Source organism: Saccopteryx bilineata, chromosome 3 (genome assembly GCF_036850765.1).
Source record: "Saccopteryx bilineata isolate mSacBil1 chromosome 3, mSacBil1_pri_phased_curated, whole genome shotgun sequence".
Lineage (NCBI taxonomy): Eukaryota > Metazoa > Chordata > Mammalia > Chiroptera > Emballonuridae > Saccopteryx > Saccopteryx bilineata.
The window spans coordinates 310,614,902-310,638,257 of record NC_089492.1 but is presented as its reverse complement, the minus strand read 5'-3'; the positions used below and the strand labels follow the sequence as shown (position 1 = coordinate 310,638,257).

Below are 23,356 nucleotides of genomic sequence, written 5' to 3'. Positions count from 1 at the left end.
ACTCCCGGGAGGGCTAGGGCGGGGTAGGGCTCCCGCGCGCAGCCCGCCAACGGCGGGCAGCCCAACGTCCGCTGCGGCCAAGCTCCGGCTCGCGTCGCCTATTGAGTAGGCGGGAAAAAGAGGGGGCGGAACTTAGGCACAACCAATCAGCTATGGAGGAACGAAAAGGCGGGAAAAAGCAGAAGCAAAAGAAGTCTTAGGTGGCGCCAGGGACCAGGATTGGGAGGGTGGGCGGAGGGAAGAGCGGGTCCCAGCTGACGCAGACCAAGCCTCAGAGTAGGGGTGACCCTTCGTCAGGCAGCATCGCCCCAAGTCCCACCACCCCCATACCACGTCCTTAAAGGGAAGGCCCTGATTCAAAGAAGGTAGCCTAGGGCAGGGGGTGGGGGTTGGAGTAAGGCATCCTCATGTCTCTATACGTCTGAGGTCCAAATCCTCCAACTTGAGGAAACGCACTTTTATGAAGAGGAGCTGAATTCTAAGGGGAGACTTGTATTCTAAAGAAATAACCCCATCATAAGGACAGCATAAAATCCACCCTGGGATGCCTGGATTCTCCACTATAGGCACTTCCATCCCAAACCTGGAAGGGATTGCCTGGGTCAGATTTTCCCAGTGGTTCCAAGCCAGTACCCTACTCCCTGGAAAATGCCGCCTGTTCCTCTCACAGGGAGAAAACAGTCCTTCACAGGGGTCCTCTGGTTCCTGTGCCAAGGACATGACCCCAGTATCCCAGTTCTTTTCATCCCTTCTCCCTGCCTGGGATTTCCTCACCCAGCACCTCCATCTCTGCTCCTCCTCCCAGGTGCACCCTCACCTGATGACCATACTTCTACAATTCTCAGGAGCCCCCTTACCCTGCACCCCAACTCATGGGATCCTTAGCAACCCTCCATCCTGTATCCCATCTCTGGGACCCCCGGCAGCCCCTTCACCCCATACCCTAGTTCCTAAGAACCCTACCAAACACTTCACCCCACACAACACCATTCCTGGGACCCCCCCTCCTGCAGTCCCCTATCTCATGCCCCCTACTTCTGAGACCCCTAGAAGCTTCTTCACTCCGTGCCTGACTCTCACCTCCCGCCATCCATCTTGTCTTCCAGCAGGCAAGCCCCAGCGTGAGCAGGAGCCACTGGAAGGCAGCGGACATCCCTGCTCCTGCCTCCCGCAGCCCCAGAAGCAGAGCAGCTGTCATGCACATCCCCGAGAGCCTCCAGAACCTAGCTAACAGTGAGGCTGTGCGGTTCCTGAGGAGGCCAAAGATGGTCACAAGGATCTGCGCAGGGGTGAGGCCCTCCTGTGGCCCAGCTGCCCCATGGGGGACAGGAAACAGAAGGTCTCACCTCTCAGACACAGTTTTCAGGGAGTGGGGACAGGAAGGGCAAGATGGGGAAAAGAAGCAAAGGGAAGCTAATAACTTGTCCTCTTTTACTGAGCACCTAACTGTAGGCCTTGCCCTGAGCTATTCTAGGCCCTTACTACTCTCATAGGAAGAAACAACCTTCCAAGGAGATGTTCTGAGCCCCATTTCCGAGATAAAAAAACAACTGAGGATCAGAGAAGTTAAATCATTTTTGTAAGACTGTACTGTCTAAGAGGGTAGCCACAAGCCACATGTGGCTATTTCAATTCTAATTAAAATAAAATATTCTGTTCCTCAGTCACAGGGGCCCCATGTGGCTGGTGGCTCGTGTACTGGGCAGTGCAGATCTAGAACATTTCCCTCATGGCAAACAGTGTTGGCTAAGGTCACACAGTGGAAGCAGGGCCAGGATTCAAACTGGGGTCTGTGAGGTGCCAAAGCCTGTTTGTTTTCCACATTTCAGACAAGGGACTGGGAGAGGAGCAGGGCCTGGGGGGAAGAGAATGTGTCACATAGACCTAAGACACCAGATGTTAGGTGGTCACTATGCCAAGCAACAGCTTTACAGTAATTTAATCATCACCACATTCCCGAAGAGTTACAATACCTGGGCTCAAATCCTCATTCAGCCCAAACTTTGCTGTGTGACCTTGGGCTGATCACTGCGCCTCTCTGGAGCTCAGTCTACAAGGGATCAGAGCTGTGACTCTGGGCTTTAGGCTGTGCTGCCACCGTTCCTCTCCTTTGACAGAGTTGGAAACTGAGGCCCAGGGAGATGATGACACTTGATCAGGGTCATGGGAGTAGGTGGGGTGCCCTAGATTAAACCCAGGATCTTAATTCAGAGTATCCCCTTCCTACCCCTCTGGAGGCCGTGGTCAGAAGATCCAACAGGTCCGGCTTAAAATCCTGGTTCAGCCACACGCTGTCCACGTTAGGTGACATACTCGTTAGTGTGCCTGGACCATTCCTGGCATAATTATCAGTAGTATCTTTCATTCTCAAAAGTGCCCATTTTGTTTGATAACTTAATGAGTCACCCTGTATCTGTGTGACCTGAGCAAGTGACTTGATTTTTTCAGAACCTCTGTACCTTCATATGTAAGAAGAAGACCCTAATACCCTGCTCACAGGAAGGACTGTTGTGAAAATGAAACAAGTTAATGTCCCTAAACTGATTAGCAATGCCTGGCACATGCTAAGCTTTCGTTCAATAGCAGTTATTATCAGGACAAATCATTACTTGTGAGTGAGGAGAGAGATGGGTTTCAGGGGGACTCTTGTCCACTGGCCATCTTAGCCAAGGAAAGGGGGGAATTATGAGTTTCAGGTCCTAGTTTTAGGTCCCTCATGGGTGTTAGTTCTTCTGCCCCTCACCACGACCCTATGGCATGGGCGTTATTACCCCTGGTCAACCCAAGGAGAAACTGAGGCTCACAGAGGTCGAGTGACTTGCCCAAGGACATCATCCAGCTGGTGAGCAAGTCAGAAGGATCTGCCGCCTCCAAAACTTCGGAAGGAAGGGCGGGTGGCAAGGGAGAAGGAGGCCCAGCTGGTGTGGACTGGTGTGGGGAAGAGGGAGCGAAGGGCCGCAGACCATGCCAGACGGTTCGGTCACAGACTTTGCCCGCCGCCTGCCTCCTCGCTCCCTCCCAGCTCTCCTCCTTCCCCCCTGGCCTGGCTGCTCAGTAGGGACTCTCTGGGCAGCTGGTGCTTGTCTTCACTGCCGCCTGCCAGCTGGTGCCTTAACTGATGAATCTTTGCTCCCTCCCTGGGGACAGGCCAGAGAGGGCGTGGAAGGAGGTTTGGACTCAGGCTTCCATGGGCTGGGGTCCCTCCGGCCCAGCTGAGCCTCCTCCTCATGTCTCCAGTGCCACGGCCCAAGGTTTTGGGGGTCAGTGGACAGACACCCACTGGCCTAGAAATCAGGAGGCCTGAATCCCAATCTCCTCTCCTCCACTGACTGACCTCGAGAGGACACTTCTCCTCTCCGGTTGGTCCATGAGAACCAACATTAGGGCCAAGTGCCCACCCCTACCTTCTTCACAGCATGGAGACAGACTGGGAAACTGAGGCTCTAAGAAATGAGTAATTTGCCCAAGGCCACACAGCTGCAGAGTCAGCCGTGTCTGGCTCTTTCCACTCTATCATAAAGGCTTCGATTTATCACCTGTGAAACAGAAATGAATTAGGAACATCTAGTGTGTGGGGCTGGTATGAGGCCTCAGGGACATCACACAGGTAGAATGAATATGGACTCAAAAATGATTGATAGACCTGCTGGTCCTCCATCTGGCTCTGTCCCAGACCACCCACGCAAGGGTCCCCTTTGTCGGACTCGGTTCTTCAGGCCAAAACAGAATAGAGGCTATACCCTTCATAAATACTAACATGCTGGACAAAGAGAGGGACTCACTGTTGTTGTTATTCAGAAGAAGCAATTGAGACAAAGAATCGAGGAAGAGGGACAGAGCCTGAGGATATTGGGGTTGATCCTTTGCCTCCCCAGGTCCGTGTGAAGGTCAGGGCCAGAGCAAAGAAGAAAGGATCAAGGTCATTCCATCTTTCAATACATTTACTGAGGTCCATTCTGGTGCTAGGTGCTGAGAATGAAAGGTCTCGTGTGGACCTTCTCCAGAAGGAGTTCAGATTCTAACAGATGCCCTCCCCCTCACTGACTACCCCCCCTTTCCACTTGGGATTCACCAGGGCCACATCAATCAATCCCCAACTCCAATTTTATGTCCTAAATATCACTGGATTCCCCAGAGCCCCAACCGCAGCTCAGGCCTCGGCATTTCTTGCCTGGGCCTTTCCATCAATCTCTCTGATTTGTTGGCTTCTTGTCTTGCCCCCTCCAAATCATCATAACCCTGTAGATTTGCTCTAACTCCCAGGTCTGACCCTGGCCATCCTCTGCTCAGAACCCCTCCATGCATATAATTAAATCCAAGTAAGAAATATTACTTTTCATGGCTCCTAAGACCAGGCCCCTCAGTCTGGTGTTCAATTTCTGGGAGTTGAGCCCCGCCCACTTTTCCATCCTCCTCGCACACCAGATCCTCGTGTGAGATTTCTCTTCAGTCCCTGAAGGAGCTCCACGCAGCAGCATCTGGCTTTAGCACATATGGTTAGTCCTACCTGAGGTGTCCTTTCTCTTTTGTCTGTTGGACAAACTTATTCTTTAAGCTGCAGTTCAGATATCACCCTATTTCCTCCTGAATCCAGCCCCCATGACTTCAGTTCAGGTTCAAACCTAGGCTCTCTCCCTGATGCCAGGCCCCAGGTGCCTACCGGCCTCCATTCTATAATCTCACCCCTCTAGTCCATCTCTACACAGCCTTGAGAGGGTGTTCATGTGCCCAGAGCTGACCCTACCCTCCCCTGCACAGAGCCCTGCTATGGCTCCCTATTGCCCTCCTGGCAATGTCCCCATCCCTTCCCCTTTCCCACCCCACAACACTCCTTAGAAGCATCACCGCATCTAGAACGCCTTCCTGGATCAACACCTACTGCCCACCCCACATCACACCAGTTCCTTCTATGTCTGGTGTTGATCTCACCATGCTTCATTGCAACTGTCTGGGGCAAATAATTGAGGCTTAAAACTTCCACTGAATGACATTGATAGGAACCTCTGCTCTCAAGGCATCTGGGCCAGCAGAAAGCGGTGTGAAGGAGGTTAAAGCAGATAGCTTGGTTCAAATCCAGGCCCTGCCACTTACTGAGTGACTTTGGGCAATTCCTCATCCTCTCTGTGCCTCAGTAACATTATCTAAAAAATGAGGTTATTTGTAGTACCCACATCCTGGGGTGGTTGGAAGGATGGCACAGGCTAGTGCTTGTGGAGTACTTCAGTGGTGTTTAATAAATAAACACGCGGAAGACACATGTAGGCATAGACAACTGCACCCCGGGTGCTCCAGGCGGCATGCACAGATGGGAGACTAGCTTCCCTCTCAGTGAGGTTGTATTTATTGTTGTTTTTTTTTAAAAAGAAGTTAATGTTTGTTAGGCCCTGGGTGTTTGTAACACTTCCCTTTTCTGTATTTTTGGACTATTTCACAAATTTATTTTAAAAAATGAATAGGGATTAGCCAAGCTGGTGCTAGAGAAGGAAGTTGCAGCAGGAAGAGCTTGGAGGCAGAGAATCATCATGATGGCACTTTTTTTTTTTAGCAAGAGAGAGAAAGGGGGGGGGGGGAGATGAGAAGCATCCATTCATAGTTGCTTCACTTTAGTTGTTCATTGATTGCTTTTCATATGTGCCTTGACTTGAGTGGGGGGCTCCAGCCAAGCCAGTGACCCCTTGCTCAAACCAGCGACCTTGGGTTTCAAGCCAGCGACCATGGGATCATGCCAATGGTTCCACACTCAAGCTGGTGAACCAGTGTTCAAGCTGGCAACCTGGGGGTTTCAAACCTGGGACCTCAGTGTCCCAGGGCTACGCACTATCTACTGCACCACCACCGATCAGGTGTGATGGCAACACGTACTAAGTCTGTTGTGTGTCCCAGGCCCTGTGCTAAGCACTTAATGTTGGTACCCGGATTTGGGGGCAGGCACCAGTCTGGGATGGCAGGAGGGGAGTGTGGGTGAGGTAGGTGACTAGGGAGAGCACAGGCCAGGCAGGGCCTCGCAGGCCAGGCTGAAGGAGTGGGACTCTGTCCTGGGGGCGTTAGGGAGTGATGTAGGGCTGTGAGCAGGGAGAGGCCCGTGCAGAGAGAGTGAGAATAGAAAGAGGAAGATCCAGAATGGGCTGAGGTGAGGGCCCAGGGGGCGAGGAGGAGGCCTGAACTGGGATGGAGGAAACAAGTGAGGGGCAAAAGGAGGGACAGGGCTTGGAGGATCTGAGGATGTGACAGGGAGGGAGGGGCTGAACTGCCCCCGGGTAGATGGCGGGGTCCAGTCCACAGATGAGGAACCCAATAGGTTTAGGGAGCTGCTGAGCTCCTCTCAGGGCCCTGGAACCTGCTCCCACACCCACAGGTCTTCTCCCTCATCATCTTCTCCTCCCTGCTGACGGACGGCTACCAAAACAAAACAGACTCTTCACAGCTGCACTGCGTCTTCAACAGCAATGGTGTGGCCTGCAGCTTCGCAGTGGCGGCCGGCCTCCTGGCCCTGCTCAGCAGCCTGACCTTCCTGGCCCTGGATGCCCACGAGGGCCGCATTGCCAGCTCCCACTTCAAGATGGCCATCCAGCTGCTAGACTTCATCCTGGCTGGTGAGCCCCAGGCCACCGCCTTAGGCTGCCCTGCTGGGGGGGAGGACAGCCCACCCTGGCTCTGGGGCCCCAGGACACCGCCCCTGCGTGTGACCCACAGCTCTGCCCCTCCCTTCTTACAACTCAGTGGCACCTGCAATTATTACTTTGTCCTTTAGACTCAGTGTAAGGGTCACTTCTGGTGCCCCAGGCCAATTCTAGAAGCCTCCCTTCTGTCTGCCTTTTCTCCCCCTTTTTATCCTCCTCCCCCTCCTCCCCCTCTTCCTCCCCTTCCCCTCCCCTTTCACCCTCTTCTCCTCCCCCTCTTCTTCTCCCCCTCCTCCTCCCCCCTTTCCCCCTTCCCCTACTTCTCCTCCCCCCTCCCCCTCCTTCAACCCCTTCTTTCCCTCCTCTTCCCCCTCCTCTTCCTCCCCTTTTCTCCCCTCCTTCTCCTCCTCCCCCTCCTTCAACCCCTCCTTCCCCTCCTCTTCCCCTCCTCCTTTTCCTCCTTCCCCCCTTCTCCTCCCTCCTCCTCCTCTGCACAGGACCAGCTCAAGAGTCTCAGGGCTGGGAGGGCCCTCAGTGGGCACTGAATCCATTGCCCTCCAAGAAAGTTTTCCCTGAGGGTGAAATGTTCAGTACCTACGCTTCCCAGTACAAGAGCCACTGGCCACAAGCAGCCCCTGGGCACTTGAAGTGTGACCTTTGGGACCATGGAGCTGAATTTTTTAAATTTTATTTTAATTGATTGAAATGTAAACAGCCCCACATGGCTGCAGTTGACAACGCAGATCCACTCCAGCGGTGCCTGCATCTTACGGAGAGCTGGGAGGGAGAGGACCCACAGCAAGACCCCCTGGCCCCTTCCGAACCAGCAGCCCTTTCTGAGTCCCTCTCCCCCACCCCCTTTCTCCTCTCCTGTGACTCCAGTCCTCTGGGCAGGCATTTGGTCCCTGGGTTTCTGCTTCATGGCCAACGAGTGGCGGCATTCACCGCCCAAACATTTCCTCGTGGGGAGCAGCAGCGCCAAGGCCTCCATCGCTTTCGCTTTCTTCTCCATCCCCATCTGGGTGAGGATGAGCCCCTCCCTGGGCACCCTCTGCAGGGCTGGGGTGGCAGGGCCAGAACATCCTCCCTCTCATTCAGCTGCCCCAGGCCTCCACTAGGCCCCTCCCCTGCCCCCCAGACAAATTGGAAAGAAGGCGCCCCTTCCTCCCAGCAGAGGCAGGCCAGCATGAGGCATTGTGCTGGGTGCCCTTGACCAGTGAGCAGTGGGCAGAGCCGTGCCCATCTCCCTCCCAGGCCAGGTCTGGGCCCGGCCCCTCTCCCCTTCTACCCAGCCCAAGCCAGCCTCCAGCGCACACCCTCCTCCGCCCACAGGCATTCCAGGCCTACCTGGCCCTCAAGGACCTCCGCAGTGATGCTCCAGTCCCCTACAAGCGCTCCCTGGATGAGGGTGGTGTGGTGCTGACCATCCACTCCCCGCCCTCTGCCACCAACCCTATCAACACGCCCACCATCGGCCCCAACAGCATGAGTTATGCCAGCTCCGCCCTGTCCCCCTATCTGGCCTCTGCAAAGGTCCCCCGCTTTGCTATGATGCCCGACAACTAGCCTTTCTTATTTACCTCAGTAAACAGCTCATCCTCCCTCCAGAAGGGTTTCTGAAAATGGTCCTCTGTCCTCATGTCTGTCCCTCTCTGGTTCCAATAGTGGCCGTGGAGGGGAGAACTCCAGCAGGGTCACCTCAGGGGCTCTACAGTGGGTCTGCACCAACTCCTGGGCACTCCAGTACTGCGTGATAACAGCAATCAGGGGTGGCGACAGGAAAGAAATGTCTTTTCGGCCCATTACATACCAAGGCCACATTAGCCATGGGAGGGAGGTATGCACATCCCACTGTGCAGTTGAGGGAGTTCAAGTTCAGAGAGAGAAAGAGAGAGAGAGAGAGAATGCTTCCTCCCATAGAGAAAGCGCTAAGAATCAGGGCCAACACTCGGACCAGTCCTGTCACTGACACCAAAGCCCAAGCTCTTTCACTCACTCCAGTGACAAGAGACTCAACTCAAAACCAAGCTGTGTGAGGAGTCATTTAAGGAACAGGGGATAGTGAGTTGGTGACCGAGGTCAGGGAGATCCTTGGTCTTCAAATATTTGGAAGACTGTGGAGGAAGAGGATAGGGTTTTCTTCTGGAACCCCAAAGCTCATCAAGGACCCATGCACAGGCCACAGAATGCTCCTGTCTGTCGGGCCAGGCAAGTAACCCCGAGGGTTGAAGCACCCATTAAGTGCATATGGGAGGCAGGGGCTGTCTAGCAGGGGCCGTCACTCAGCACCCACCACACAGCACCCACCGCTCAGCACCACAGGCCTAGGGGCCCTAGAGCAGCACTATCTGATTGAACATAACACAAGCCACAGGGCTTGGAACTTTAGTCTAGTAACCACATTAAGAAAAGCAGAACAGGCCCTGGCCAGTTGGCTTAGCGGTAAAGCGTCGGCCTGGCGTGCGGGGGACCCGGGTTCGATTCCCGGCCAGGGCACATAGGAGAAGCGCCCATTTGCTTCTCCACACCCCCCCCTTCCTCTCTGTCTCTCTCTTCCCCTCCCGCAGCCAAGGCTCCATTGGAGCAAAGATGGCCCAGGCGCTGGGGATGGCTCCTTGGCCTCTGCCCCAGGCGCTAGAGTGGCTCTAGTCACGGCAGAGCGACGCCCCAGAGGGGCAGAGTATCGCCCCCTGGTGGGCAGAGCCTCACCCCTGGTGGGCGTGCCGTGTGGATCCCGGTCAGGCGCATGCGGGAGTCTGTCTGACTGTCTCTCCCCATTTCCAGCTTCAGAAAAAAAAATACAAAAAAAAAAAAAAAGAAAAGAAAAGCAGAACAGCCTGACCAGGCAGTGGCACAGTGGATAGAGCGTCAGACTGGGACACAGAGGACCCAGGTTCAAGACCCCATGCTCATCAGCTTGAGCACAGGCTCATCTGGTTTGAGCAAAGCTCACCAGCTTGGACCCAAGGTTGCTTGAGCAAGGGATCACTCATCTGCTGTAGTCCACCCCCAATCCCCATCAAGGCACAAATGAGAGAGCAATCAATGAGAAACTAAGGCCACAATGAAAAATTGATGCTTCTCTTCTCTCTCTCTTCCTGTTTATCTGTCCCTGTCTCTGTCACACACACATACAAAAATAGAACAATGAAATGAATTTTTATATATTTTATTTAACCCAATCCAAAATATTATCACTTCAATATATCATTAGTTTAGAAAATTCTTAGATATCTTATATACCCTCACACCAAATTTTTGAAATCCTTTGCATTATTTTACATCTCAGTTTGGACTCGCCACATTTCAAGTGCTAATGGTCACATGTAACTGATAGCCACCATACTGGACAGTGTAGCTCTAGAACCTTCTGGTTTTTCTAGAACAATCGGACATCTTTTAAGTGAGTTGTTTTTTTTTTTTTAACATCAGGCAGGCCAAACAAAACACACCCACGCAAGGGTCACAGTGGCCTGCAGAGCATTCATTTACCAACTGGGCAGAGGGATGAGTTGTGGGGTGTCAAACGTGGGTTCCACAGCCCCTTTGTGAGGTTTAGGTGGCAGATCCTGTGCTCAGTCTGGGGGAACAGAATAGACAGGGCACGGAGCCGCAGGCACTGGGAGGAGTGGCGGCAGTGGAGTGGCGGGCAGCGCCGTGGCGAGGGAAACGGGAAGGCTGGGTCTCTGGTCCTCACCGTCACTGGCTCGACATGCCGGACACACCGCTTGGTTCTCCGGGCCCGAGGTGTGTTGGCTAGAAAACTAGACTCAGACCCTATTGAGGATGATGGTTTTCACACTGCATTCAAAGAGGTCCCCTCCCAGCCCTGTTCCTGATCAGGTTTTTGGACAACATTCCTCTAAACAGAAAGTCCCTTGGCTTCAAAGAAAGAAAAATATAAATAATTGAAAAACCCCACAGCAGTAGCTAAACACACAGGTTCCAGAGTCAGCAAGACTGGGCACAAACACACCTCTGCTACTTCCCCCTCAGCCTCAGTTTCCCCCTCTGCAGAGCTCCCTTCAGGGGTGCTGAGGGTCAAGCAGGCTCATCCATGTGGCCCACATTGCCTGGCACTAATGGAATGCTCAGGAAATGCCAGCTATCTGCCTCCTGAAGCCTCCAGAGTCATCCCACAGAGACCTGGGGGCAGATAACGAGGGTCTCAGTGGACAAGCAGGGAGTCGGACTAAATCCAGAGGCAGACCTCCCAAAGGGTCCGAGGGCCAGGCAGCTAACGCAAGTGAAGGAAGCAGGCCCATGGGAGGCCGACCTGGAAGTAGACGCAGAAAACATCTCCCTATCTTTGAACTCCACTAACAAACCAGAAGACGACCTGTCAGCCCGAAAATAAATGGTATCGACCCCTCCGCCAAGTCATGGGGACCGAGGTGGAAAGCCCGTGTCCATCCATTCAGCTCCGGCCATCTGTTGCCACCCAGAAACAAGGACCTGGCATCATCAGACCGACGGGTATTTTTTTCAAGGGAACCCAGAAATTCAGATTTTGATGTTAAACTCTGGTTTTTAAAGACTGGCAACTGATTTTTTTTTTAAAAGAAAACAGAAGGCTCAACAAAAGGGTGGGGTGGGGGCTGCCTGTTGGTGACCTCCAGAGGTTGTCTATAACCCGGAGACTTGGGGAACAGCTGTGGAAGTTCTGTGCCAAGACAGGAAGCATCTTCAAGATATTTTTCTCCAGAGCATCTTCTGCAGTGGAACTGTGGGGGGTCAGGGTACAGCTCAGTCTTGGGAAACCCGGTTTCTCGTCCTCCTGCTCCTCGCAGGCGTCAGGCACCTGCGGACCGGACCGTCAGCGAGATAAGCAGAAGCAGACAGGCTGGACTCGAACCCCACAAACGCCAGAGACAGAGGGCAAGGAGTAGCGAAAGAGAGGCATCATTTTCCTCGGTTTATTTCAAGAGAACAAAGAATCAACCATCAATTCTGTACAAAAACATGGCGGCAGAGTCACAGTGACCCTGGAGCCCCCTGAATGCCCAGAAAATGAGTATAAGACTAGAAAACCTCTAATTCTGGGGAAAAAATTATTATGAAAAAATCAGGGAGACCTTTCCTCCTCTCCTGCCTCTCCCCAGCCTGGCAGTTCGGGGGGCCGCGGCTGTGTCCATGGCCAGGGAGGGAGGCTGGAGGTTGGGAAGGCAAGTGTCCAAGATTTAGTGTTTGGCAAACAGTGGGGCTGGGGGTTGGATCTGGAAGGAAGCTGAGGGCTTGGGAGAGAGGTCCCTCACCCTACGCCCCCCCCAATACCGATACTTGAACCAGTTTATAAAAATCGGGGCCAGAGAGTAGAAGAGAAAGGAATCATTAGAATCAAAAACTAAATAGTGGAAAGATTTTTTTTTTTTTGTCTCTAAAAGGCAAAAAACTACAAACAGCCCAGGTCCTGAGCTTCCCCAAGTCTTGAGTCCTCCACCACCGCCTGAAACCTGGCAGCAGGAAGATACGGAGTGGGGAAAGGTTGGTTCTCTAAAAAGTCACCCCTGTCCTCTTCGTCTCTCGTCGCCTTCCTCTGCCTCTCCACTGCCGAGGATAGGGACGGCGAGGACCAGGGTTATGCCGGCAAACTCAGCTTCTTGCCCTTCAGGACTGTGAGGAGAGAAGGGGGGGACAGGCATTACTGTGGGTGCCCCCTGGACAGGATGGCCTCCCACACCTAGAGCAGGATGCCAGGCTGGACAGAGATGCGGGAAGGGCTGGCCCCAGGACCCTGGATGATAAACTGGGGAAATTGGCCTGAATTACTGAGGGGTGGGGTGGGGGGGTCCCTAGTCTCATCCTAGGGCTGAGCATTGAGGCTAGAAGAGGCCCCACTTCTTCTAGTGATGACTACCTCTCTCCCGCCTGAGCCATGGATCTCGTGAGGGAGCTGGGGTCCGAGGGTCTGGCAGGCTGGCCAAGTGACATCACCCTGTCCCACCCTCCCCGCCTTCATCCCTGTGGGCCCTGGGCTGCCCCCAGACTTCTGCCCTCCTGGCCCTTCTCTCCTTCACACCCACTGATGCCCAATTTCTCAGGTCTCTCTGCTTTAGTCTTCATCTCCTCTAAGAGGCCTCCCCTGAGAACCCCCTTGTAGAGTGGCCCCTCACCCTCCACAGCTGCTCCCACCCCTGGCTTCTTTCTGCTGTAGCTTTCCACAACTATCTTTTATTTTATTTTTTTATTTTGTGACAGAGACAGAGAGAGACAGATAGGGACAGACAGACTAGAAGGGAGAGAGATGAGAAACATCAATTCTTCATTGCAGCATCTTAATTTCTCATTAATTGCTTTCTTGTATGTGCCTTGATGGGGGGGGGGCTACAGCAGACTGAGTGACCCCTTGCTCAAGCCAGTAACCTTGGGCTTCAAGCCAGCGACCTTTGGGCTCAAGCTGATGAGCCTTGCTCAAACCAAATGAGCCCGCACTCAAGCCAGCAACCTCAGGGTTTTGAACCTGGGTTCTCCGCATCCCAGTCCGCCACCACTGCTCAGGCCACAACTACCTCTCTTTATTTGTTCATTCACCATCTCCCCCAACTAAATGACAAGGGGAGTGGAGGACCTCATCCACCTTTTTTCCTACTTTTGTATCCCCAGAACCCAGCCCTGGCCAATAAATTTCTGGGTTGAATGAATGAATGAATCAATCAATCAATCTTAGTAGGTCTCAGTCCCTGAGGGTGAGGACAGAGATCAATGAACGGAGATGAGGCCATCTCTTCTCTGAGCACTGCTGGGGTTGGTGACATGGGAACTCCAAATTTTTTGTAAGTGTGAGACTGAAACCCTACAGATCTGGAACCTCAGAGCAAGAGGGCTCAGGACAAATTGAGAGAGAGGAAAAGTCAGAGGCCACCCCTACTCCTCTCTTGTCCCGTCTCCTCTTCCCACAAACACCCAAGGATTAAGGGGAGAAGTGTGCCCGACTCCATATGGTCCAAGGAGGAGGTGCCTCTGTGCAGGAAGGCTGCCTTGCTATCCTCCCTCAGAAACGTGGGGACCGAGGAGAGCAACGCCTTAGTCCTTAGGGACCCCTAAGGGCTGGAGGGCTGAATTCCTAAGAGGGCAGTGGTCCTGGAGCCCCAGGACATGGGAGAGGAAGCTATCCTTCCCAAGTGACACATGGCTCGGGAGATGGAGGGCGAAAGCTGGGGAGGGAGCAGGACCCCTTCTGGCTGGCCCCCACGCTGGCTACCTTTGGTGATGTAGAGGTAGAAGAAATCGCAGTAGAGGACCGTCTGGACCAGGCCAGCCACAATGGCGATTAGGTCAAAGAAGCCCTCGAAGTGATAGCGCCAGATCCAGTTGAAGAGATAGAGTGTGCGGTAGACGCCCAGGGCGAACAGGTAGTGGCTGGTGATGGTCTCCGCCTCACCCGTCTTGCTCACCATGAAGAGCTGTGGCAGGATGGCTACGGACTCCAGGTAGATGGAGAAGGTCCAGAGGATCTGCAGGGAGGCAGCAGAGCAGGGGAAGGACGAGGTGAGAGGAGACAGGACAGGAGAGGAAGCTGATGGCAGTGACGGATGCAGACAGTGATTTTGGAGAGAGGAGAACAGGACAGCAATGCCTACCAGCACTTCCTGTGCGCCAGACAGCTCTCTGCCGGGGCCACGTGTATTCTCATTCAATCCTCAACATGACCACATGAGGGAGGTGCTATTCCTAGTATCCCCCTTCTACTAGCACAGGGAGGAGAAAACAGGCCCAGAGATAGGAAGAGCTTGCCCAAGACCATGCAGCTAGTAAATGAAGCATCAGAGCTGGGATTCAAACCAACAGTTCAGAGTCGTGGCTCATGAGCACTTGGTAATTATGCCTCTCCAAAAAGGCGGACCAGGTTGTAGTCTTGGCTCAGAGAGTCCCTTCTGTGAGACCATGAGCAAGAGACCCAGATTCTCTGTGCCTCTGCTTATCTCTACACTGGGGAAGATTTTCCTGCCCTTGTAGGGGCGACATTCTATGTGCAGTCTTTTGAGACATAAATCAGACTGTGTCACTCCCCATCTTAAAACCATCCAGTGGCTACTTCTTATCGCAACCAGAATAAAATCCAAATCTAACCTTGGTCTTCAAGGCCCTCCCCAATCCTGACTCATCTCCTACTCCCTTCCCTCAATCTCTGGGCTGCAGCTAGGCTGCAGTAGGTCTTCCGTCTGGCCTTCCAACATGCCAGGCTCCTTCCCATCCCAGGACCTTTGCACTTGCTATGCCCTCACCTCTTTCCTAAGACTGCCTCTTCCACCTCCTTCCAGGCTCAGCTCATCAGTCACCTACTGAGAGAGGCCCTCCCTGACCACCTCCCCCCACGACTGTCACATCACCCTGTCTTATCTCTTTCCTGGCAGCCCTCACCAGAATGTAAGCCATCAGGCTCAGGATCATTCATCTTGATCACCCTATGACCCCACCCCTGGCACAGTGCCTGGCATATTTGATGCCTGAATGAATGAATGAGAGAATGGGAGTGAGCTCCCGTGTGCTTGTCAGCGGCCACCATCTAGGGACCAGTGACAGTCATCACTTATGAGCTGGGCATCATGGGAGAGGGAAGAAGAGACTGCAGACATCTGTAGTCCCTTTTCAGTCCTCAGCAACCTGAAAGTCCCACCTGGGGTAACTCGTGATCCGCAGACCCACCGAAACCTCCCCTCATAGAACAAGGCCAGGTGACAGGTGTGGCTCCTCCTCTTGTTCTGGTTTGTGGGAGGGAAGTGGGGAACAGCAGGACATATTCATAACAATGCATGCTTATACAGCATTTTCTAAGAGGCACTGCTCCCTGAACCTCACAGGTGTTAACTGGTTACTGCCTTTACCCTATGAGGTAAATCCTATTTTATCCCCATTATACAGATGAAGAGATTGAGTCCCAAGGTCGCACAGCTAAAATGTGGGTAGATTCCTATCCAGGCAGCTGGACTCCAGGGTTTGCTCCCATAATCACTCAGCATCCTCCAGCAAGGCTTTTAGCAAGTCAGGTTAGTGGAGGCTCTCAGAAAAGGTGCCAATTAAATTGATACACACCCAAGTGTCACCCCCGGAGTCACCCTTGGGACTAGAATCAACACAGGGGGAGATGGGAGGTCACGTTTTCATCACATTTATTCTTATCTATTAATAATATCTGAATTTTTAAAGAATAGTTTCCTTCTGGCCCTGGCTGGTTAGCTCCATCAGGTAAGAGCATTGTCCCCAAAACGACAAGGTTGTGGGTTCGATCCCCAGTTAGGGCACAAACAGGAAGCAACCAATGAATGCACAACTGCGTGGAACAACAAATGAATGCTTCCTTTCCCACTCCCTTTTCTCTCCCTTCCTCTCTCTGTCTCTCTAAAAATCAATCAATCAATTAAATAAGTTAAGCCCTAGCCAGATAGCTCAGTTGGTTAGAGTATTGTCCCAGAGCACGGAAGTTGTTGGTTCGATTCCCCAGTCAGGGCACATACAGGAACAGATTGATGTTCCTGTCTCTCTCTCCCTGCCTCTTTCTCAAGAGAAAAAAAAATAAGTTTTCTTCTATAATTAAAAATAATTTTTTGAACATGCATCAACTAATAGCATGGCCTTTGAGAACAGGGAGACTTGGGTTCAAATCCTGGGAGCTCTCTCTGGAGCCTCACATTGGCTCTTCAAAAAATGGGGATGTGGATGTCTGCCTCGCCAGGTAGTCAAGGGATCAGACAGATGATGGTGTATTTAGAACAGCCAGCACGGACTCACCATCAGTGCCAATACTTTGCACAAGTGAACTCCCTCTTCTAAACCAGGAAACCAAAAAAACTGGAGTCAAAAAGAAAAAAGAAAAAACCTGGACTCAAAAGGCCTAGGTTTGCCTGACCTGTGGTGGCGCAGTGGGTAAAAGCATCGACCTGGAACACTGAGGTCGCCGGTTCAAAAAAACCCTGGGCTTCCCTGGTCAAGGCACATATGGGAGTTGATGCTTTCTGCTCCTCCCTCCCTTCTCTCTCTCTCTCTCTCTCTCTCTCTCTCTCTCTGTGTCTCCTCTCTCTCTAAAATAAATAAATAAATAAATCTAAAAAAATGTTTTAAAAAATTCTTAAAAAAAAAAAAAAAAAAAAAGGCCTAGGTTCTGGTCTGGCCTCTTCCACCTGGAGCAAGCCCCACTGCTTCCCCCCAGTCTCGGTCTCCTCCTCTGCAAAATGGGCCCAGCTTGAGTGAATACTCCGGGTGATGATATGTCTGCAAAGTCCCGGCCTGCAGCCAAACCCAGCATCCCTCTCACAGCATGGCATAACCTCCCTCTAACATTTCTGGAACCTGTGGGCCAAAGTCACCCTCTGTCAGATTTGTCTGGCCTGCAGGGTGCTTATAGAAACACAGTTTGAATCTATGCCTAAAATGTTAAAGCAAGATCTCACAGGAAAACTTCTGAATTGTGGCTTTTGTTGAAAATATCAGCCCATCTGGCCACTCTGGGCAGGAGTGAGCCTGAGGGGAGAAGGACTGAGACTTGGCACAGGCCCTCCCAAAATTGCTCCCAGGAATTTGCACAGGTGATACCAAAATACCATGGAATAAAAACCATGACAGGTAATGTTTAGGAGTAACAGTGTCAGCATGGTACTAAACACTTCAGTCACTGAAGAAACATTAACATAGAACTTCCTGCCTAGTGCCAGACACTGTGCTTTACCAATCTTAATCCTTCATTAAAACCTCTGAAGTAGGAAATGATTATGTCCATTTTACAGACAAAGAAACTGAGGCACAGCAAAACTGACTTGCCCAAAGTCCCAGGCTGCTAAGTGGGCTTCAAAACCTGCTCTCTGGTTCTAGAGTCCATGTGTTTAACCACTAGGTGATGCTGTATAATATCTATAAATCCTCATGTGACCTGGTCTCAACTCTATAAATAAGGAAAATGAGGCACAGAGAGGTCAAGTCACATGCCCAAGGTCACACTAGTGGAAAGTTGCAGAACTGGGATTCAAATCCAAGTAGCCTGGCTCCAGAGCCCCCTGTTCCCAATTCCTGAGCTGTTCAGGAGGCCGTTGACCTTGGCTGAGTCATTCAGACTCCCTAAGCCTCAGTTTCCTTTTCTGTAAAATGAGGCTGCTGTGGAAAGTAATGGGTTAGTGCGCACGAAATACTTAGAGCCGCGCTGGTACGCAATAATATCACCTCATTCCAGAGCCCATGTGCTGAGATCCTAAAGGAAGGACGTTTGAGCACATTTTTCAGAAGGAAGCCTTTGAGAGATTCCATTCAATAGCTGTTCTGCCACTATAAAGACCCCCCCACTATAAAGCCCCCACCAGTAACGTACCTCTAGAGGGGTAAAGTCATGGTTGACCAGGAATGCCAGGATAGCCGTGGGGACAACAAGAAACTCCACCCGGAACGTGTCGTGGTTCCCATCGTAAGTGGCTTTAAACTTGCTGTAAATCATCCAGACTGTGGTAAAGGAGCAGGCAATATAGACCACCTGTGGGGGTGGGGGTGAGAGGAGGGCACTTCAGGAAGCAGCATGGGGCTCAATCCCAGAAGTCTGGAACCCCACCCCTTCTGCCTCAGACCTAGGATTCTCCGCCCCTGCCAACTCTTCCCTCAGACCCAGAAGTAGGACCCTCCCCCACAGGAGGGCGCAGCAGGTAGGGTAGAAACTTACCTTCATGCATGTGTTGTAGAGGGAGATGTAGTTGGTGAAAAGGTCCAGGTAGCGGGCAGTGAACACCACAGCAAAGAGGACCTGGCTCTTCCCTGAAATCCCTGCGGTGCAGAGAGAGTGAGGGAAGGCTGGGAGTGGGCTGCACGGGAATAAACCAAGCCCAGCACCTGGGATGAGCCTAGAAGCAGCTCTGGAGTGCAGCTGTCCCTGGAGGCCTCCCCAGGGACAGCTGGCTCTGCCTGAGCACGGCCCTTTCCCACGGCCCACAGCCAGGGGGCAGCCCGGTTCCAGAGCTACTCCAGCCCGAGGCTCTGTCCCAGCCTAGGCCTCATGGCCACCCCCGACCCCCTCAGAGTCCTCCAAAGTCCAGACTCCAGGTGGTGCCTCGGAAGAGCCCCACTTGACCTCAGCGCCTCCAGAACCGGTCGCCTCCCTCCCGCTCTCTTCCTGACCGCCACGGTCCACGTCACCAACTCCCAGCCGCCTCCCTGCCTGCTACAGCTCCCGGTTCTGCCCCGGAACCCGGGGCCGCCCGCAGTGGGGCTGGGGGAGACTGGATTGAGTGCCTGGAGCCATCCCCACCAAACTGTTTGCACCCCGAGTCTGGTGAAGGGAGCTGACCCCCCAGTGACCCCGGACCTGGAAGGGGGGGGCATCCCCAGCAAGCGGTAGGGGGAGGAACCCGTCCCCCTAGTGCCTCCAAACCCTTCCCCGAATCCTGGAATGTCCCCGCCGCTCGCCCCCTTCTCCTGCTCCCGTGGGCGTCTCACCGGCACACGAGCGGGACTTCCAGATTTTGAGCAGTAGCAAAATGATGGCTAGGAGGTGGGAGAGGTCTCCCAGGAATCGGAAGAGATTCATGGTTGGGGGGTCTGGCAGGGCTGGAGGGAGGTATAGGCTGTTAGGGGGCTGCCCAGGCTGCTGTTCTGGCCAGGCGGCCGGGCTGGAGGACGGGAAGGGGCCCTCGGGTGGGCTCCGCTCCTGGGAGGGGTGTCTGGGAGGGGAAGTCGAGGCGGGAGCTGGTGGCGGAGCCGGAGCTGGGATGAGGGAGAAGGGCGGCAGGGGGCGGCGTCCAGGAAGGGAGGCCCCGCCCTGGAGAGCGGAGTCCAGGCTCTTTGGCGCCCCCTACCCTGCACCAACCGGCTTGCAGAGTCGGCACTGGGTGCACCCCCAAAGCCGACTCCTAGAAATTTGCGGGTTCGCTAAGATCTGAAACTCCCAAATCTGGCACCTGCTCCCCTAGGCAGTCTGTGCCCAGCCTCTGCCTTTGACAGCAATTAGCGAGGCTTGCCTCTGAGCTTTAAAAAATCCTAGACAGGTTCCCAGTGGCTGGCTTTTCATGGGCCTCGAGCTCTAATGCACCCAAAGGACAAGAAAACAGCCCCCAGCGCCTCCCTCAGACCCAGGAGTCTGGGACCCCAGCCGCCTCCCAGGAAACGGGAGTCCAAGACCCCAGCCTCCTCCCTTCCCGGGAAGCAGGTGTCCAGGCTCTGGGCAGTCTCCTGCCTTAGGACCCAGAAGTCTAGAACCCCTCTCTCCTCTTCCCCTAGGATTAGGGAGTCTAAGTGGCAGCCCCTTTCCTCCCCAGGACCCAGAATTACAGAACTCAACCCTAATCTTCCCCTAGGACCCAGGAGTCAAGGCCCCCAGCCCCCCTGCCTTAGGGTTCCACCTCAACCATCTTGTGTTTCAAGCATCCTAGACCCAGGAATCTAGGGACACATTCCTTCCTCCCTCTGAGACCCACAAATTCAGGCTCCAGTCTCCTTTTTCAAGAAGATAAGCTTTCACCCTGCTCCCCTAGACCAGGAGTCAGCAGTCCACAGCCCTGGCATCAGCCCCAACTCCAGAATTGCCCCTCTCAGGTCCATGCGTGCGGGGACACACACACACACACACACACACACACACACACACAAGCTCCTGGCCTCTGTCCTTAGAAGCCCAGGTGTTCTGTGCCCACTCCACCCCAACACTTTATAGAGGGGTGGGAGCTGGGCGCTGGCCTTAAGGGACCTGCAAGGGCTGAGCTGTGTCTACTAGGGGCAGATGCAGCTTTCCCTGGATGTCTGAGCACCCACAGGTGATGTACATTAGGCCGAGGCCCATCAATAAAAAAGGGTTACAGAGGTATGGTTTCCTCAGAGAAATGGATAGTTGTCCATGAGCCTTGGACTAGTGGCCGCCTGAATGTGGTTTGTGCTAGGGGATTGGGTTGTCTGAGTGCTTAAAGGGGACTCGCCTGGAGGAGGGCATCTGAATTACTGGATACTATTAGAGAAGGGAGTCAGGGGCCTGGACTCCTGGGTCTGAGGGAGGAGGGGCCAGGGGCCTGATTCCCGGGTCTGAGGGAGGAGGGGCAGGGTGGGCAGGGGCTGGACTCCCTGTCCTGGGATCGGAAGGAGAATGGGAGCCTGGGCTTCTGGGCCTGAGGAAAGAAGGAGCCAGTCACCTGGAGTCATAGGTCTTGAGTCCCAGGTCTGAGCAAGGGGGCTGGAGGCCTGGACTTTTGAGCCCCAGGGAAGCAGGGGTTTGGGGACTTGAATTTCTGGGTCTGAGAGAGAAGGGGGCTGGAAGCCTAGACTCCTAGCTTCATGGAGACCTAGTTTGCAGTCCTGGCCTTCTGAATCAATAGAAGCCAAAAGCTGGGTCCTCGCATATTGGGGACCAAAGTTGGGGAATGGCCTCCTGCTTCTCAAGCCTCAAAGTGGGGAGGGGGCAGAGGGCAGCAGCTCCTAGGCCCTGAGGTCCAGATCTGAATCTGATGTCTCAATGCCAGATTCTGAGTCCATACCTGCCCCCCTCCCTTTTAATTTGCAGCCCCTCACTCTCGTCTCAGGAGGAAGGCGGAGGCTGGGAGGCAGGTGGGGGGCGGCCCCCCAGCCCTGGCAGGAGGAGGGGTCCCCAGGGAGGCCAGAGGGGGGCTGTGGATCTCCTGGCAGGGGCGGACGGGGACTGAATGTTAATCGCAACCCGAGTGAGTGTGCGTGTGTGAGAACAGAGAGAGTGTGCGAGTCCCTCCCGCCCCGGCTCCTCCAAGCCGCGGCCGCTGCCGCCACCCTCCGCCTGCAGCCTCCCTCGGCCACCAGTGCCCAGCTGGGGGGTGTTGGCCTGGGTGGGTCCGCCTGGCCCCCAGGGGTCTCTCGTGCATCTGCCATCTGCCCGGTAAGGATCCGTTGGTCCGAGTGTCTGGGGCTGGGCTGGTGGAGGGGGGGGTGTGTCTGTAAGGGCTGCGGCGGCGAAGGAGGGAGGGTCTGTCTATCCGTACCGACCCTGAGCCGCCTGCCTCGGTGTCGTGGGCCCCCATTTTCCTCCCGCCAGCCCCCAAACCCGAATGGATGGCGTGTACCTGGGTTCTGTGCTTCCTGCCTGCGTCCGGCTGGGCGTCTGGCGTCCCTGGCTGCCTGTTTGTCCTCCTGTCTGTCGCACAGCCCCTGACGGCAGTGGCAGCCCGGCCCCCATCAGACCCCTGTGTGTGTGTGTGTGTGTGTGTGCGCGCACGCGTGTGTGTGTGTGTATGTGTGTGTGCGCGCGTGTCTCCCTCCTTAAGCTCTGGGGGTGTTGAAGGGAATCCCAGGGAAGTGAGGTTGTGCGTGTGTATGTGTGTATTTCTGCCTGGGTTTCAGAGTGGGGGCGTCCAGGGGGGATCTGGAGGTGGCTAAGCGAAGAAGGGGCAAGCAGGTCCCAGACAGGCGGTCTACCGCCCCTTACACAAATACACACACCAGCCACTAGCTTCAGAGGTGACCCAGACAGACAGACGGACACAGACGCTGGTTGGGGGGGCGCTGAGGGCACAAAGAGGGGTGCGAATGAGCCAAGGAGAGGCGGGACTGGACACATGGGCGGGGGGAGGAGCCGGGGCTGAAGCAGCAGAGGGGGGCACCCCGGGTGGGCGGAGGGGGATCCCCAAGGGGTCGGGGCGGTGAGAGGACACCCCGACAGCCTCTGCAATGTCCGGGGCCCAACTTCCAGCGCAACATGTGTAGCGGCGTCCTCGCCTAGTCGGGGTGGCCGCAACCTTGGGGGACAGAAAGAGCAGGACGGACCGAAGAAGAGGGAGAGCCGGAGAAAGGGACCAGCAGGAGGTCCCCACCGCCGCTGCTGCCGCCGCCGCCACCCCAGGGCCTGGCCCCCTGGCGGCTCCCTGAGCCCTCGGCGGAATCTTCGGGTCGCTGGACTCCGGGTTCCGGTCCTAGCCCCCCCGCAATCCCCCCACAGAACAGGGTCATGAAAAGGTAGGTCCGGGGTAGGGATGCAGGGGTGGGGTGGGGACGTGGACCCCAGATCTACAACAGGGAAAGTTGGCCCTGGGCCTCAGGGAAGGAGGGGGGTTGAACAGTGAGCAGGGTCTTTGCCCCCCCTCCAGATTCCTTGTCTCCTGGGGACTCTCCTCTCCCCTCTCTCCCTCTCTGAGTCCCTTTCTCCTGGGTCTCTACGCCTCAGACTTCCTAACCCCCTATTTCCCTGACACTTTGCTCCCTCTCCCCAGCCCCACCTACCTGATCCCCCATATGTCTATCCCCCATCTATCTCACCTCCCCTCTGAACCCCCCCTTCCTGCACCCCTCGCTGGCCCGTCCCTCTCCCTCTCTCCTCTCGCTCTGCCCTCCCTTCTCAGAGCTATGAGTCTGCTATTAATACCCCTGCCAAGGACCTTGAGGGCATCCAGGCCCCAGCACCCCTCACCCCAAGCTACTGCCCCTTCCTCAAGGTTCTGGAATACCCTTCCAGCCTCTTCTGGGCACCAGGACTAGGGTGGGGAGAGAATGGTGTTGTAGGGGGGGACAGGACAGGACGCTGTCTGCAGCACGACGCGGGGGGGGGGGGGCGGGCTGTTGATCAAAGTAGCCTCTCGTTTCTTCTGTGATGGATTGGGGAGGAGTGATGGAGATGGGGGCGCCCCAGGAATCTCTGGCACCCTTCTCCTCCTCAGCTAGGGGACAGGCTGTGCTGTGTACAGGACCAGAGTCAGGCAACTGGGGAGACTGGAGCCGAGGGGGTGCCCAGTGTGTTGGGAACTGATGGGGTTTGAGACAAAAGGCAGGTCCTTAAGGGAGGAGAGGGCTATCAGCCTGGCCTCCTGGTTCCTGGGCAG

General features: G+C 54.6%; 3 protein-coding genes across 3 annotated transcripts in view; 2 read left to right on the top strand and 1 right to left on the bottom strand.

The window, feature by feature from the left end:
• The first annotated feature begins 124 nt into the window (after positions 1–124).
• SYNGR4 (synaptogyrin 4) lies at positions 125–8,186 on the top strand. Its single transcript, XM_066271655.1, has 5 exons — positions 125–200; positions 1,107–1,289; positions 6,356–6,593; positions 7,503–7,642; positions 7,953–8,186. The coding sequence occupies exons 2-5, from the start codon at positions 1,197–1,199 to the stop codon at positions 8,184–8,186; spliced, it is 705 nt and encodes a 234-aa protein (XP_066127752.1). The 5' UTR covers positions 125–200; positions 1,107–1,196.
• A 3,320-nt stretch (positions 8,187–11,506) lies between these two features.
• Positions 11,507–19,326, bottom strand: KDELR1 (KDEL endoplasmic reticulum protein retention receptor 1). The gene is made up of 5 exons (XM_066271651.1): positions 19,029–19,326; positions 18,259–18,359; positions 17,917–18,075; positions 13,822–14,074; positions 11,507–12,233 (listed from the first exon to the last, which is right to left on the bottom strand). Exons 1-5 carry the CDS (start codon positions 19,117–19,119, stop codon positions 12,199–12,201), a joined length of 639 nt encoding a protein of 212 aa, XP_066127748.1. The 5' UTR covers positions 19,120–19,326; the 3' UTR covers positions 11,507–12,198.
• Positions 19,327–22,375: 3,049 nt separating this feature from the next.
• The window catches only part of GRIN2D (glutamate ionotropic receptor NMDA type subunit 2D), a 37,585-nt gene continuing 36,604 nt past the window's right edge, over positions 22,376–23,356 (top strand). Inside the window, exon 1 of the mRNA XM_066271650.1 lies at positions 22,376–22,496. The gene's annotated coding sequence lies outside the window, so the exon portion shown is untranslated. The remainder of the gene's footprint in view (positions 22,497–23,356) is intronic.